General features: G+C 35.7%; 1 protein-coding gene across 1 annotated transcript; it reads right to left on the reverse strand.

Annotated features, from left to right (window-relative positions):
- Nucleotides 369–7,383, reverse strand: LOC110268114 (mediator of RNA polymerase II transcription subunit 15a-like). Its single transcript, XM_021114010.1, has 12 exons — nucleotides 7,272–7,383; nucleotides 6,345–6,469; nucleotides 5,125–5,236; nucleotides 4,704–4,800; nucleotides 3,720–3,772; nucleotides 3,341–3,415; nucleotides 2,835–3,246; nucleotides 2,597–2,721; nucleotides 2,287–2,514; nucleotides 1,806–2,006; nucleotides 1,635–1,723; nucleotides 369–870 (listed from the first exon to the last, which is right to left on the reverse strand). Exons 2-12 carry the CDS (start codon nucleotides 6,440–6,442, stop codon nucleotides 657–659), a joined length of 1,704 nt encoding a protein of 567 aa, XP_020969669.1. The 5' UTR covers nucleotides 6,443–6,469; nucleotides 7,272–7,383; the 3' UTR covers nucleotides 369–656.

The following is a 17,695-nucleotide window of genomic DNA, read 5'->3' on the forward strand; positions in this document are numbered from 1 at the left end:
AGCCTAAAAAATTATAAGACCAACAAAATAAGATGAAAAAAAAAATTAAACTACTATTTTTAGTCATAAAAATTAAAAATAATAATAAATTTAATTAACAAAATGAACAAAACTAATTTTGTAGGTACGAATTTCGTTCATTTATAATAGATTTGCCGATATTATGAAATTTGATAAATAAATATTATTTTATTTGAATTAATCCAATATAATTGGTTGTTAATATATATAAATTAAAATTGAGAAGTAAAATAATTTTGTCCTCATATTTGAAAAATAAGTTTTGAAATAGCTCAAATGGCATAGTCTTCCCATACTCAATTAAGAGGTTGCGGGTTCGAGTCTCCTATCTTTCCAAGCATGACTTGTTTCAAGACTCCTATATTTCTCAAGATCCCTTGGTCAAGATTTGATAGGGCTATAAAACCATTCTTTGAACAAAATGTAATTGAAGGGTAATTAATGTTTCTACAATCCAGAATAACACTTGCTTCCATGTTTACAAAATGCAAGTATGAATTTCAGGGTATCTAACCACCAAGTATTCATTATGCACTGAATTTGGATCAAATTGCTGTATTTGGATCACTTTCATAAAGCAATCAATCTCTTGGGAGGTGGTGACTGATAGGGACATGGATAGATGCTCCTTCAAGTCAAAAACCATTGGAACATAGCTCCCATCCTCCATATTTAGAGCTAAAGGTTCCTCCACCATGTTTTTGCGCATACTCACATATTGCTTCTCTAACACACTGATCCCATGACACTGCTATATTCTGCAGTGACAAAGGCTCATTCATGCTTCTTAGAGAAAGTCTCAGTTTCAGATTCGCTTTACTTGACAGATCGTCCACGTCGACATCCACTCTGTCCAAATAGAAACACAGGAGGAAAGATTAAGAAAGACATAACCACAAGAATTGCCACCTTTTTTCCAGAACTTATCACCAAATTGCCACCGTTTCAGAAGCTACCGGTGAAAACTACTGAAAAGAGAAATAATTGAAGGAAGAACATGTAAGGAGTTCGGCCCGTTTGTATAGGTTCATAAGTGACTTTTTTTTACTTTTAAGTTATAAAAAGGTGTAGTATTAATGTCTGGTACAATTTTCAAAACAAAATTGCAACTTTCTAAAAAGTTATTTTGGTGCTTAAGGAGAAATTAAAAAAAATGACTTCTCTCATAATAAAAAGCTTTTTATCACTTTTCTCTTAAAATAAGTACTTTTAGAACTAAAAAATCAAACACAAAATAACTTATTTATAAGTAACTTTTATTATAAGCATTTATTGTTTAAGCTATTTATTCAAAAGTAACTTAATTAAGTTGTTTACCCAAACTGGGAACGAGCCTAGTATGATAAAGTTCATTTGTTGTTTGTTCAACATTTCAACCTTATAAAGACAATAAATAAAGTATTGAGAAATGTTAGGAGGCTATCAGAATTTATTATTTTTTGTCATCACTTAGCCATCAACTCAATTCCTTCAGTTTAGTAATCCAACAATATACTTTATCCCATACTTTTAAACGTTGATGGCTAACTGATGGCCAAAAACAATAAATTCTGATGACCCTCTAGCATTTCTCTAAAGTATTAATGAAAAAGAAGACAGTTAGATTGTCTAACCTGATTTCTGATGGTGTTTCATCTGAAATAACTGGTGAGAGAAGTGGATAACACCCGGGAACAAACAAATGTAACGGTTTGATTATCGACTGCATGATTGACAAATGTGATCAGTTGGAACAAACAAATCAAAAGTGTCTATAGTGTTAACAACATTATAGAATTATTCACCTCTTTGTTAGTAGCTTGCTCTGCTGTCGGGGGTAGATTAACAGTTACTGAATTGAAAACCAATTTGACAAATAGTCCTTCATCATGTTCTGGTGCACCCTCAGCTACTCCTGTAATGGTGTTTCCTTCGCTAATAACTACTTGAGTGTCTATCAGTAAGTTGTTTATCACTTTTATTTCTTCTAAGATAGTATAAATTTCCTGCAAGAGTTACCCATGCTCGAGTTATATGGGGTTGCTCTTTTCAGAAATAAGCAACAGAAATGTAATATATAAAGGTGCTGTTATATATTTGTCTATAGGACAATCCATGTTTTGTGTCGGACGAAGCTCTGCTAATAAAATACGAATTATGCGTCGGAAAGATAAATTCTGCATAATTCACACTCACAAAGTAATGATTTCATCAAAGTGCATCAAATACCAAACTGGCTTAAATTCTTGATCACAAAGCTATCAAATTATTCAGAGTTTGGAGTACCTTAGATATTGAGGCAGGCTTCTCTGCACTGATGAACTGCCCGGAACTGCCACTTGCAGGAGTTGAATTAAAGAATCGCTTTATTTTCTTTCCTGTTGGAACAGGATCGTAGCAATTCAAGTTTGCATTTTCATCAGTTGAAATTTCTGGTATGTCATCATTTAAATGGAGTGCTAGTCCAATGTCATCAGTTGCAGCTATGAATGCTTCAGCTGACATTGACCTAAACTGCAATTATATGGCATAAGTGCACTTATCTACAAGTTCAGGCGAAACAAAAGAAAGAAAAGTTGGCAAGTTTTAGGCTAACCACTTTAATAAAGTGCTTCATTGCTGGGCTTGTATCATCGGGAATATCAGCTGGTTCATTCACAAAAGCTTCGGATGGTTTGATCTCAACTCCTATTTGTGGTTCTACTGCATGATTTTCACAACCTGATACCGTCGAAAAAGAGTTTGCGAGTAACTCATGTAACAGATAACACAGAAACAATGGTGTCTACATATATAGTAATAAATTGAATTGATGGATTGTAAAGAAATTACACCTTTTTCTGACACTTGATTTCCCTGTCGCGAACTGCAAAATTGGTTTACCTCTTGTAATGTTAGGTAAGGAATCTGCTTTGTTAAATGGGAACTCGGTAGGCTTATTACTTGCGAGGCTGGTTTCTTTCCAGATAGTTCCAATTGAGAACTGATTGAATTTGATGGCTCAACCTGTTGCTTGGATTGCACGTCAAAAGAACATTGTTGTTGACAGTAAGAGAAGTATTTCTTTTGTAAAACATCTTGTATGTACTTTTCCAGTCTATCTAGTCTCTGCTTGAAACCGCGATCAATCTTGCTTTTGTCCACATTCAATAATAAAAAAATGTATTCCAGTGCTCGCTTATGTTGTTCGCATCCCTCCATATCAGTTATCGTCTTAGGATGTAGAGGAGCAGGCTCATTCTTGAGCTATATTCAATGGGAAAATAATCAATCAAGATTATAGGAATGCAAACTCAGAGTTGTTGTCTAAAATCATGATAGGCCTGAAAGTAACATATACCTGCTGAAGCTTTCTACTTATCAATTTGTGAAAAGTATCAAGTTTTGTGTAATATGTTGCTTTTATCATTTGTACCTACAAGGAAGAATCAAAATTACTCTCAATCTCAAATGTTTTTCTTTCAGAACTCATTGACATTTCAAATACAACATAGATAGTGTTAATAAGGTTCAAAAACACTAAAATTGGTTGTGAATATTGGTAGTTTGACATTTATAATTGCTTGATTAGTTTATAAATTTCGAAAATACGTATATGTATACCCTGTGTCTGTGTCTTATCATTTTTAAAGTTTGGTGTGTTTGCATGTCTTGTGTCATATCGTATCACGTGTCCGTATTAGTACTTTGTAGGAAAGAAAGATAATATTGGATATTACCTTTTGATAAACCTGTTCTTGCCACTCTCTGATTGCTTTAATTTCTTCTTCTCCTAGAAATACAAAAGTAAAATAAACATTCAATCAACCAAGAGAAAACAATCAAGACGCATGTGAAGAGGGCAGGAGCAATAGACATTATTCGGGTAAAGTTTGAAAAAAGATTGAAAACATAGTTTAGGATATTTTCACAATTAAAACTATATTTCATATCATATATTTTAATTAACTCAAACACTATACCTATAACCTTGGGACTATTGACATGACAAAGCAACCCCATCAATACTGAAAATAAGTGGAAGCTGAGAAAAGAGTGAATGATTTCGACACCTATAAAATGGGTGGGAACTGAACAAAAATATGGGCTGGGATAATGTAAAAGCCAAATTATATAAGTAGAACAAAGTATAAAAGAAATACAATGGTCAAGAAAACACCAAATGTTGTAGATGGGGCATGGGGGAAATGGATGCTTTAATAAGCATCACTTGCCAATTGAAACTCATGCTTTCAAACAAGCAAGTTTTGTAAAACAGAATTAAGTGTTTAGCTTCTATTTAATCTGAAAAAGAATTTATCGTCCGAAGATGTTGAGAGATCAGAAAACAATGTTTCATTCATCCTATTTCCTTGTATCATAAATAATATCTTAGATTGCTTGTTCAGATCAATAGTTTAAGTTTTTTCTGGCCTTCTAGCTTTTAGAATTCATAAATAATATAAAAATGGGAAAATCTTTGTTTTTTATATGAGTATGACATGCAGAAGACAATATTTATATGAACACCCTTACCCATAGAGCAAGAAAAGGAAAATAATGGGAAATATGATTTTTTTTTTTTTCGTTTTTTTTTTCACACTTTTCTCTATTGTTGATATTGACATCTCAATGTTAGGAATGGAAAATAAATAAATAAATCCAATTTTCTAGTATTCATTTAAGATAATATTCAATCAGATTATTAAGAAGAGAAACTTCACTTGAGATAGAAGAGTTTTGGGGTAAGAGATTTTCAGCACTTTGACGTGATGGTGCTATTGACTTCAGCTTTTCTGATATCTTTGCAATGTACTCAGCCTGTAAATAGATGCCAAATACCTCAATTTTTTAAATTAATTAATGTGAGAACCTAATAAAAAAGTATTAAATGATAAAATTTACACTGTATAAATAAGTAAAAGAAGTATGCACATCCTAAATTTTAGCATTTTAGTAGTAAAAATTTATCCCATGAAAATAGGGAGACTTAAAAATCTCAAAGAATTACGTGCAGATCTTGCACTGATGTGGATTCATGGAAATACTCATTTGTTATCAAGACAATGCCATTTGTTTGAAAGAGCTATATGAACAACAAGATGTTCACATGAAGAAAGTCAAAACAGCATAAAATCAAGGTACCTCGACTTTGGATGACGCAAACACTTTCTCCTCAAAAGTTTCTACAGACCCTAGAAGTAAGGGTAAATTTTGTTTCCAAGAGGGAGGACCATTCTTGAGTACAAAATCTGCACTGTAAACTACAGGATGTAAGTTTATATGGACCATTCTAGTAGGAGTACCTAATAGAAGTTCACAAATACCAACAAGTCTATCCTCAGAAGGTGTGCTAGCATTAATGCTAAACACATCTTATAACCTATCAAAATCCTTATTAGGCTGCGTCTTTATACTTAATATGATCTGCTGAAAACAATCAAATTGAAAAGAAAAAAAATGAATTTAAAGAGACGGACAAAATAGTTATTGAATTTATATAACAACTGAAGCATATTGAGAGAGAGAAAATATTCAAAGAACCATCCAAAGACTCCAAAAATCAATCTATTAATAATCCATGGAATAGAATCCATAAAGGAGAAGGAAAGTACTCTTCTATCTTCAACCAAGCCCTTGAAGGTTAAGTAAAACTGTTCTTTCGTAAGAGTTATACAAAGACTATTCCAAAAGATCCAAACTAACTAACAAAGTTAGACATGAATACATGATTCCAAATGTCTCTTTGCACCTTTAACAATGAATCCATGAAGTACTGATAACCAAACTAAATCTTACATCATCCGTTGTTAACATTTCCCAAATGAATTGGGAATTGAATCAAGAGGATTTGGAAAATGCTACAAATCAAGAATTTCCACTGTGAAATTAAGAGCCTTCTATCCCTATAAGGTTCCTCAAGGAGTGGCAACCTTGTTAAGTAAACCATAATGAAATTGAGAAAGCATGCAATGTTGGGACAAATGAGAGAAAATAACATGACAAAGGTAGAGTATGTGAAACCAACTTTGATCTGGATATAATAATGTGCTACACGAGCATGTTACGCTCTAATTCTTAATCCTATAGCATAACAAATAATATGATTTTGCTATAACTCAACCTATATTTCCTCTAATCTATGCAAGCAAGAATCCTCCACTGGTGAACATGATCACTCACTAGGACAATTGTGCACCATAAATGCTAAGCTTAAAATGAAGAGATTTCACAAATTTAATTTATGCTCAATTTAATAAATGCTGACAGAAGTTTAATATAAAAACAAACTATGACAGGCTATGTGAATTGAACAGAATGTCAGCCATTCAAAAAGTATTTAAGTATAGATGGTGTGTTCTTACATTTTGTTAACCATTATTCTACGGCGCTCAGTAGATTTCCAACCTGTGGCAGCAAAATTGGTTGCAGCTGTAATAGGCCTCATTTTGTTTGTGTCCATCTTGTATGTGAAACTATTCTATATTTCCTAAAAGTTCATAAAATGGAGGTTACACTTGTTATACATCAAGATAAAACTTTAGGACAATGGTAACAGAAACAATGTAATTATTTTTTTACCTGAATTTTGTGTTACATATTTTACACAAAGATTATCTTGTAGACTTTAAGCACTTCAACAATTAGGAACAGAATTAAGTGCTAACCCGAAAATAAAGTGCCAATGGAAGTAATGCCAGAATGACTTTTCATTTGACACAAAAGACAGTAGTAATCTTACAAATTTCCAGGCATGGAAAGCACACTGAAATTTTAAAGGTACTACTAAACTATAGTTACAAGAATTCACTAATTAGGTGACGAACCGTGCACCAATTCACAATTTATCTGCGTACCATAACGCTGTAAGTATACTTTTCACGTAAAATATTTTATCCCATACCAAAACGTATTGCGCTTCATGTAACTATCCCCTAAACACTCCTCCACTTACTAAACAGATTTTTTTTTGGGGAAAAAAAACCAATTTTATAACCAGCTAAATATATATAGACGAACAAAAAGATTATAACCATAACTCAGTGCAAATCTAAATACCTCACCAACACCAAAATTAAGTTCCAATCACAAAGTGATCTTTTATCTTTCACTATTGATTTAAGCTCTAACCCCTACTAAACCTGGAAAACACGCTTTTCCCCCAAAATCTAAGCAACAAAGCACAAAATCAATATGATGACAAACAAAAAATTAAATGGTGAAATTCCTGCATGAACTTATATTCAAACGAGAAAAGGGAACTGGAATCATTGGATAGGGAAAGTAACTACCTTTGTAGCGTTGCAGTGCTAGTAATGCATGGGTGCTTGGCTAGCAAGCAAGGTAAGAGAAGAGACGAGAACTCGAAAGCTTTGTAAAATGGTGAAATGGAGAATGCCACTTTCTGTTTCTCCGCGCGAACTACATTTATACTTTCGTAGTTTTAAACTTAAAAATAAAAAATTTAGGAGTGAGACTGAAATCGCGACTTTTAGGTAAGTACGGAAAAATTATGCTATTTGAATTATAATTTGCAGACAAAAAAAACTTAACAATTAATTAAGAGAGAATTTTGAATTTTATTTTTTAGTTAAAGTTTAATTTTAATTCACAATTATATTAATTGTTTGAATAACTATTTACGTTAATCAATAAAAATAATAATTATTTTTTGTTACGTAACTTTACGTGATTGGATATACATATAAAACTATTTTACACTAATTTTATATTAAATTAAATTATTTTAGTTATGGTAAAATATCTTCTTAAAATTAATTCTTCCTTTATTATTCATTTTCATTTATTTTTGGTCTTCCCAAAATTAAGGANAATTTTTAAAAATATTTAATAATATATTATCACACTAATCAATTAAATGCATTTAATTTCAGAATTTAATTATTTGTTTTCAAAATATACTACATAAACACATGTGACTAGAACTAGCAATATATACCCTATTTGCAGGTATTCAATCCGAACCAATTAGGGGTGTTCGCGGTGCGGTTTGATTCGGTTTTAAGGAAAAAAGTAATCCGATCCGAACGCTTAATTTATGTGCAGTGCGGTTTGGATTGAATGAAATTTTTTTGGAAATCCGATCCGATTACAAGCGGTTTAGATCGGTTCGGATTTGTGATTTTTTAAATTAAAAAAATTAAATACATATAACAAGTCTCAACATCAAATTTTAAATAATCAACAATGACATAACAAGTCTTAACAATATCTTAAAAAACTAACGATAACATAACAATATAAATAAAAATATAGGTTAGTTAAAATAAATAAATAAATAACATTTTCAACATAAAATATTTATTAAATAATAATAATACATGAATAATAGAAAAATGTATAACAAATTGAACATGTTATAAATATAATTGTAAATATAATAATAAAATAATAATATTATAGCACATTGTGCGGTTTGGATTGGATTGGATCGGTTATGAAAAGTAGATCCGAAATCCGATCCAATCCAGCGGTTTGCAAAAAATAGAATCCAATCAAATTCGAATTAGTGCGGTTTTAATCGATTTTCGGTTTGGATCGGATTGGATGAACGGTTTAATTTGAATCGGTTTGAATTTGAACACCCCTGGAACCAACCCATTCGAGTAGGATTGCCTACTCGATTTGCTACGGGTAGAGTAGGATGTGGTGTGAGTTTGTCTACACCCTATCCTACCCTACTTGCACTCCTAATATATTATATAATATATATGTAAAAGTTATGTATGTAGTAAAAAAAGTGAATGTAAAGTCAAGTTAAATCCTAAAGTCATTCTTGAGATTGATTGCTTGTACAAACAAAATTTTAAGATTTCAATTGCACCATAAAAATTTTTGAGATTGAAAAAACTACATCATGTTGATTCCCATTCTTTTTTCGTAGAATTACTTGTTAGTTGTTACGCTATAAGTATCTGGCATATATTCATTTATGTTAGACTAGAAGACATGATTTTAATTTTAGCATTAAGTACGTGATGAAACGAAATTATTTAACCTTAATGAACCACAGCATGTCTTACTTCTCACAAAAAAATGTATAACTATTAAAATTAAATAATGTTATTTTATTAAGTATTTAGTGCCAAAACTAAAGCGACATTTTTTCTAGTCCAGCGTGAAAAAAATATATCAGGTCACTCATAGCAAAAGGAGTAACTCAACATAAAAGTTGTGTTTGTTTTCAAACATAGAACTCTGAAATAAGAATGCAAAAGTAGGGAATTGGATCCAAGAAGTCCAATTCTAATTCAGTGTGATTCTGGGCCACGGGAATTGACTGAAACGCGGTTGGGGAGGGGTAGGAAGAGTGGGCTTCAGGTGGGTGGGCCTCAGGTGGGCGGGCAGGTGGATAAGGGGGTATCTGAAGATCCAAGTGTTGGTGAGGCGGGTCGGGTATCGGACAGACGGGTCATACCAGGTTCTCAGGCTTGCTGGTCCGAAGCACAGGGTGGTGAAGGGTCTGAGGCGGCGACAACCCTAGTGGGAGGTGGCAGAAGCGGAAGTCTAAAGCAGATGGGGGAGGACCTGTCGACGAGTGCGGGGCCTGTAACGCCGGATGGCTTGCAGGGAGCTGCTATGGCCTCGGCGGTGACGGGTGGTCAGTCAGGGCTCGGTGTCGGGGAGGGGATGCATGAAGGGGTGCGCGCAAGCGATGAGGGGTTGCTGCCGGTGCAGGTGGTCTGGGTAGAGATCCCGTCGATGGTGGCTGGTACGGTGGCGCCGGATGGTATGCAGGGAGATGCGATGGAATCGGCGGGGAAGGGTGTTCCTGCAGGGCTTGGTGTCGGGGAGGGGTTCCGGGAAGAGTGGTGCGCGGTCGATGAGGGTCTGGTGCCGGTTCCGGTGGCCTGGGCAGGGACCATGGGCGATGGCCGAGATCAAGGGTGCTTACCGGGGCTGGTGGACCAAGGGAGAGGGAAGGAAGCGGTCTTGGGGGCTAACCGAACAGCATTGGGTTGTGAGCAAGGTTGGGCGAACGGTGGAGGAGCGCCTGTGAAGGGGCGTAGCGCAGGATTAGGCATAAGGAGAAACAGCAACCCCAACCAGGAAGATATGGCCAGGAATTCACAAGAGGATCAGATGCATGAAAATGAAGTTACTTGGTCTCTGGCTGTTGAATCTGGTGCTGTGCTGTATGATGATGATGTGGATATCATGAGTATTTTGAAAGCTCAAAATGACGAAATAGCAGCAAAAAGAAGATTGGCAAAACAAAAAGAAAAGGCAAGAAGGAGTCGTCCGAAGAACAAAAATAAGGTGAACAATACTTTGATTAAATGATTGTGAGTTGCTGGAATATTAGGGGGTTGAGGGGGATGGGAAAATAAGTATGGTGAAATCATTGAAGAAAAAATATAATTTGCATATGTTGGGGTTAATTGAAACGAAAAGGGAGGTGATTTCAAAATTTGATGTTGCAAGACTTTGGGGAGATAATCCGGTAGGTTGGGAGTTTGTGGAATCTGATGGGACGGCTGGAGGGCTTTTATTGATGTGGGATGACATGATGTTTCAGACTAGTCATTGTTATAAAGGAGAAAGGTGGTTGTGCATTGAAGGAGTGTTAACAAAGAATAATTTTCATTGTGCGTTCTGTTTGGTGTATGGGGTGCACGGGAGGGAAGAAAAGCGGGTGGTTTGGGAAGAATTGAGCTATATTGCGGGACTGTGCCAAGTCCCTCTCTGCTTGCTAGGGGATTTCAATGAGATACTGCAAGTGGAGGAAAGGAAAGGGGGGACGACTCTGCCGGCATCAGCGGAGGAGTTTAAGAGTTGGGTTCAAGACATGCAGTTGGTGGATCTACCTCTCTCTGATGGGAAGTTCACATGGTTTAGGGGTCAATCATGTAGTCGAATTGATAGGGTGCTGGTTTCTGTTGAGTGGGTTGAGGAGTTTCCTGACATTCGGGTAAAAGGTGGTCCGCGGGGACTGTCAGATCACTGCCCGTTAATTGTGAAGGATGCTAGGATACGAGGGGGCCCGCGACCTTTCCGGAGTTTAGATGCCTGGTTTACCCATGAGGGCTTCCTGAGGATGGTAAGAGACGAATGGAGGAACCTGGGAGATGCTCCATTTATTGGTAAAATGAAGGCTTTGACGGTGCCTTTGAGACAGTGGCACAAGGATAACTTCGGCGATATGGACAGTAGACTGATGAGGTTTGAGGATGAAATAAAGAAGCTTGACATCCAGGTTAGTGATGGGATTTATGACGGTACGACGGAAACTAGAAGAAAGGCTTTGGTGAGTTTTTGTGAAAAGTGGTACATCAGGAAGGAAGTTCACTGGAAGCAGATGTCTCGGTCCAAACATGCGAGGGACATGGACAGGAATATGAGATATTTTCATAACATTGCATCGGCCAGAAGGCGGCATAACAGAATTGAGGCTCTGATGATCCAGGGAAGGTTGGTGCGGAACCCGGTAAGAATAAAGTATGCAATTAGGGGGTTCTATAAGGAGCTATATCGCCAGGAGTATGCTCCGAGAATTGGTGTGCGTGATGGGCTACTGAAACAGATTGATAGGGCTGAGGCTGAGGCCTTGGAGGTTCTGCCGTCGGCGGAAGAAATCAGGGAAGTAGTATGGGATTGTGAATCGTCTAAGGCCCCAGGGAGTGATGGGTTCAATATGAATTTCATCAAGAATTGCTGGGAGGAGATTGGAAAGGAGTTCACTGGAGCAGTATTGGAATTCTTCCAAACGGCAGAGTTACCATCTAATGTGAATATCACATGGGTGACACTGGCCCCAAAGTTTGTGGGGGCTAAGGAAATCAAGGACTTCCGGCCGATTAGTATGGTGGGCTGTGTCTACAAGGTAATTTCGAAGGTTTTGGTAAGAAGGATGCGATCGGTTATGCCAGGACTGGTGGGAGAGACCCAAACGGCATTTGTAAATGGTAGGAAAATCCATGACGGTGTGCTCATTGCCTGTGAGACGGTCCATTGGCTCAAGGCGCGAAAAAAGAAGGCGGCTATTATCAAGCTTGATTTTCAAAAAGCGTATGATAGAGTCCGATGGAGCTTTGTAGATATTGTACTTCAGAATATGGGGTTTGGCCAGAGGTGGAGGGATTGGGTAAAAGAGTGTGTGAGCACGGCATCTATGTCAGTTCTGGTGAATGGGTCTCCAACCAAGCCATTCAACATGGAGCGGGGCCTAAGACAAGGGGACCCCCTGTCCCCCCTTCTGTTTGTGCTTGTGGTTGATGTGTTGCATCGCATGGTGGGGGTAGCAGTCAGAAACGGACGTATTGAACCACTAATGGTCGGAGGTGAGCATGTAGAATTATCACACCTTCAATTTGCGGATGATACAATTTTATTTTGTCCCCAAAACACAGAGACAGTGGTAAATTATAAGAGATTGTTACGGTATTTTGAGTTGATGTCGGGGTTGAGCATCAATTATGATAAGTCAAATCTGATACCAGTAAACTGTGAGCAGGAGTGGGTTGATCAGGTGTGCGGCCTTCTGGGGTGCAACCAAGCTGTGTTACCAGTTAGGTACCTTGGAATCTCTCTAGGTGCGAATCCGAGGCTAGTGAAGACTTGGAAACCAGTCATAGATAAGGTGCAAGAAAAGCTCAGCCTATGGAAAGCGAAGGTGTTGAATAAAGCAGGCAAGCTTATCCTCATTAAGTCGGTATTGAATAGCCTGCCGATATATTACTTAAGTCTGTACAAGATGCCAAAGGCGGTTGTGGACAAGCTGGTTGCACTGCAAAGGAGATTTATGTGGGGTAAGGGGGATGGGAAGGATGGTATCCCATTAGTTAGGTGGGAGTTGGTCCAGGCTCCGAAGAAGGCTGGGGGATTGGGGGTTGGGGATGCAGTGCTTCGGAACACAGCACTATTGTTTAAGTGGTGGTGGCGGTTTTCAAAGGAGGATTCCCCCTTATGGAAGAAAATTGTCTGCTCCTGTAACAATTTGAGCCCTGATGTCATGTTGGTAAATCAGAAGATACCAGAGAAAGGCGGGCATTGGAAGGACATATGCCAGTTAAACATAAAGGAGCAGCGACTAAGGGATAAATTGGTTACTGGCCTGGCCATGGAAGTAGGGAATGGAAGGAGTACCCTGTTTTGGGAGGATAACTGGGTGCAAGGCGGGCCACTGAAAGTGGCGTTTCCAAGACTATTCTCTGTGTCCAACCAACAAGGAGTGGTGGTAGGGGATTGTGGGTTTTGGGATGTATTGGAGTGGATATGGAACTTCCAATGGAGAATAGAGATTTTCCAATGGGAGCTGGAACTTGTCCACCAGCTGCACGAGAGGTTACAGCCAGTAAAGCTGTCACAGGGTATGGAGGATAATGTGGTCTGGAAGTTTGATAGTAAGGGTGTGTTTTCTACTAAGTCTCTTATGCGGGTCCTTCAATCGGAGAATCTGCCAGCAGCGATCACAAGCTATAGTTTCACAAGTTCATTGTGGAAAGGAGTGGTGCCTCCGAGGATTGAGCTTTTTGGCTGGTTTGTACTTGTTGGTAGAGTTAATACCAAAGACAGGTTGAGTAGGCTAGGCGTTATTCATCACAGTGATAATATTTGTGTGCTCTGTAACAAGGAGATAGAAACTGTCCAGCATCTATTTCTTTTGTGTGATTTAGCATGGCAAGTGTGGTGCTGTTGGTTGCGGTCAGTTGGTAGAAAGTGGGCTATGCCGGGTTCCATCAGAGGTCTGTTTGAGAGTTGGACTGGTTTGCACACGAGTAAACAAGAGCAGAAGCGGTGGTTGACTGGGTTCTTTGCAGTGATTTGAAACATCTGGTTGGAACGTAATGGTAGGATTTTCAACAATCAGATAGCAGGTGTTGACCTCATACAACAGAAAACGCTTCTGAGCTACAAAGAATGGACGGACAGTAATCCCGGAGAGTGTTGATAGTAGTGCTGGGGATAACAGGCTATATGGTCTTTTTTCTTTGTTCTTTTTTCCTTGTTTCTCTATTTGTAGCACATTGACTTCTTGCTCCACTGGTTTGTGTTGAGCTTTCGTTATTTCAAAAAAAAAGAAACCCCACGTGCCGTGAGAAATTCAATCGATTGTATATCAATTCGAATCGATTGAAATTTAGAAAACCTGAATTTCAATCGATTGGTTTGTGAATTAAAATCTTGAAAAAAAAATTAATGCAAAAGATCAATCTCAAAAACCATTTTAAAAGTTAAGTTGTTGTTTATTGTAATATATTATTACATTAGCAAATGCATTAAATTCAATTATTCCTTAATCAGTTAATCCTAAAAGTATTGCATACACAAATACCAACTTTAATTAAGTCATTATTGATTATTGTGATATGGATAAGGATGTCTATTCAATTAATGATATGTGACTTTGATTTATTATATGGGCCGCTCAATTTTTTAATGATAAAAGAATGAAGCTCCCAAATTAAATTGAACTTAAATGAAGTTGAAAAAATAAATATTGTGCATGTATAAATAATGAGGAGATCTCAAATAATATATATACAATAAAAATACTCTTCTCTCTTTTCATATATATGTATGCTACAATAAATTTTCTCCCTTTTTTTATTTCTCTGAGGATAAGATGCTGTAACATATATAATATTAGTAAATATATATGATTCACTTCTATTATAGTGAAATAATAGTATTGGTAAATATTAATACTAGAACTAATTATTTATATTTTTTATTTTATATTTATTTCTTTTTTTATTTATTTATTTTTCAATATGTTATCAGCACGAGATTCTGATCAAATTTTAGAAATATTCAAGTAATAAATATTCATTATGTTAAAGCTCTTTCATAATGAATTTAATGCTCTTGATATAATTGGAAACAATTACTTATCATGGATATTAGATGTCGAAATTCATCTTGATTCAATGTATCTTGGAGATACCATTAAAGCTGAAAATAATGCATCCCGGAAATATAAAGTCAAAGCCATGATCTTCCTTTTTCGTCATCTTGACGAATGATTGAAAAATAAATATCTCACACTAAAAGATCCTACAGATCTGTGGAAGAACCTTGAAGAAATGTATAATCATTAAAAGACAGTGATACTTCTTCAAGCCTAATATGAGTGGACACACTTGAGTCTAAAAGATTTTAAATCCCTAAATGAATACAATTCAACAATGTTCTGAATTGCCTCACGAATGAAATTATGTGGAAAAAAGATAACTGATAATAACAAGTTAGAGAAAACTTTCTCGACCTTCCATGCCTCGAATGTGCTCCTACAACAGCAGTATCGAGAAAAGGAATTTAAAAATATTTTGAGCTAATTTTTTACCTTCTTGTTGCTGAACGTAACAATAAATTATTTTTAAGAAATAATGAAGCGGGCCCAACTGGTGTCGCCCCATTTTCTGAAGCAAATGCAGCAAATCATAACCTTAGAAAAGGTAAATGGCAATGTTTTGTTAATAAAAAAAAATTATGTTCACAAAAAAAGATCTCATCAAAAGTGAAATAAAGAAAGAAATAATGGACAAAATAAATCAATAGAGAATAAATATTTTTGTTGTGGTGGAAAATGCCATTGGTCATGTACCTGCGTACCTCAAGGCACTTAGTTGATCTTTATCAAGCATCTTTGAAAAATAATAACAAAGAAAAAGAGACAAATTTTATTTTAAAGGATGTTATTGAAAATTACATCATTCATTATGAAGTATTTGATTTCCTTGAGGACCATGAAAGAATGATTGGCCAAAATGAGAAGAAGTTACGAAGGATGAGTGGTCTCGCTTGCAGAATGTGAATTTTTTAGACATGTAGTCCATACATCATAAGTTGTAAAACCTGTTGGATACAGATTGGTATTTGTGAGAGAACAAAATAAAAAAAATAAAGTTGTACGCTACAAAACTCGACTTGTGGCGCAAGGTTTTTCACAAAAGGCCCGGTATAGATTATGAAGAAACATATTCCCCTGTAGTAGATGCAATAACATTGCGTAATTTGGTCAATTTATTTACATACCATAAACTACATATGCATCTAATGGATGTGGTAACAATCTATTTATACAGATCATTAGATCATGATATCTATATGAAAGTCCCTGGATGACTAAAGATATCTAAACTATTCAATGAATATTTGCAAAGATACTCAGTCAAATTGTAAAAATCTTTATATTGTTTAAAATAATCTAGACGAATGTGGTATAATCGTCTTACTGAGTATCTGACCAAAAGCGGATTTAAGAATGATGATATCTGTCCATGTATTTTCATAAAGAAACTGTATCTGGATTCATTATAATTGCTTTGTACGTTGATGATTTAAATATCATTGGAACCCTTGAAGAGATTTCAACAATTATAAAAGCTCTAAAAGAAGAGTTTGAGATGAAAGATTTTGAAAAAACTAAATTTTGTCTCGACCTGCAGATCGAGCATATAAAAAATAGAATTTTTATTCATCAACCAACATACACAGAAAAAGATATTGAAGAGATTTTATATGGATAATTCACATCCATTAAGTACCCTAATGATCGTAAGATCTTTAGATGTGAAAAATGATCAATTCCGTCCTAAAGAAGAAAATAAAGATATCCTTGGTCGTGAAATACCATATCTCAGTGCTATTGGGGCATTAATGTATCTTGCTAATAATACACGACTCGATATATCATTTGCTATGAATTTACTAGTAAGATATAGTTCCTCTCCAACTAGAAGACATTGGAATGGGATCAAACAAATCTTTCAATATCTTCATGTGGAATGGTTGATATGAGATTATTTTATCCATATGGATCCAAGTCATAACTAGTTGGTTATGCAGATACATAATACTTGTCTGATCCACACAAAAGAAGATCTCAAACAGGATACCTGTTCAGTGTTCACATATGCTGGTACAGCTATATCATGGAGGTCTACGAAACAGACGACTGTAGAGTGTTTTTTGTTCAGGAGTTGGATCCAATATAGTTTGTCGTCATGTGGACTGATTGATCATAAGATAGCTCTAACTATTATGTTTGAAAATATTACAGCATGCATTGCTTAACTTAAAGGTGAATACATCAAATGTGATAGAACAAAGCATATTTCTCCCAAATTCTTCTTCACTCATGATCTTCAAAATTAAGGAACAATTGATATCCAACAAATCCGCTTAAGTGATAATCTAGCATATTTATTTACAAAGTCACTTACAAAATCTTCCTTTGAAAAATTGGTACATCAGATTGGGATGCATCGATTTCGAGATATTAAATAATGTCGACAAGAGGGAGAGACAGTACTCTTTTTTCCTTGGTCAAGTTTTTGTCCCTATTGAATTTTTCTTGACAAGATTTTTAATGATGCAGTCATCATCACAAATGATATTGTACTCTTTTCTTTTACTAATTTTTTTTTTCATTAAATTTTTTTAGTAAGATTTTAACGAGGTATAATTCTAAATGGACATCTAATAAAAAGTATTGTGATATGAAATATAGATGTCCATTCAATTAATGAATATGGATGTCCATAGGATGTCCATTCTATATGGACAGCTCAATATACGGACGGCTCAATTTTTTTTATGATAAAAGAATGAAACTTCCAAGTTAAACTGAACTTAAATAAAATTGAAAAAATAAACATTGTGCGTGTATGCGTGTATAAATAGTAAAAAGATCTCAGATAATATATACAACAAAAATACTTTTTCCTCTTTTCATGTATTTGTACTCTAC

This window comes from Arachis ipaensis, chromosome B10, assembly GCF_000816755.2.
Source record: "Arachis ipaensis cultivar K30076 chromosome B10, Araip1.1, whole genome shotgun sequence".
NCBI lineage: Eukaryota > Viridiplantae > Streptophyta > Magnoliopsida > Fabales > Fabaceae > Arachis > Arachis ipaensis.

Coding starts and splice junctions, on each gene's coding strand:
- LOC110268114 (XM_021114010.1), bottom strand. CDS start 6,442: ATGGACACAAACAAAATGAGGCCTATTACAGCTGCAACCAATTTTGCT. Junction 4,801..5,124: donor TTGCGTCATCCAAAGTCGAG/GTACCTTGATTT, acceptor ATCTATTTACAG/GCTGAGTACATTGCAAAGAT. Junction 3,773..4,703: donor CCAAAACTCTTCTATCTCAA/GTGAAGTTTCTC, acceptor TTGTATTTCTAG/GAGAAGAAGAAATTAAAGCA.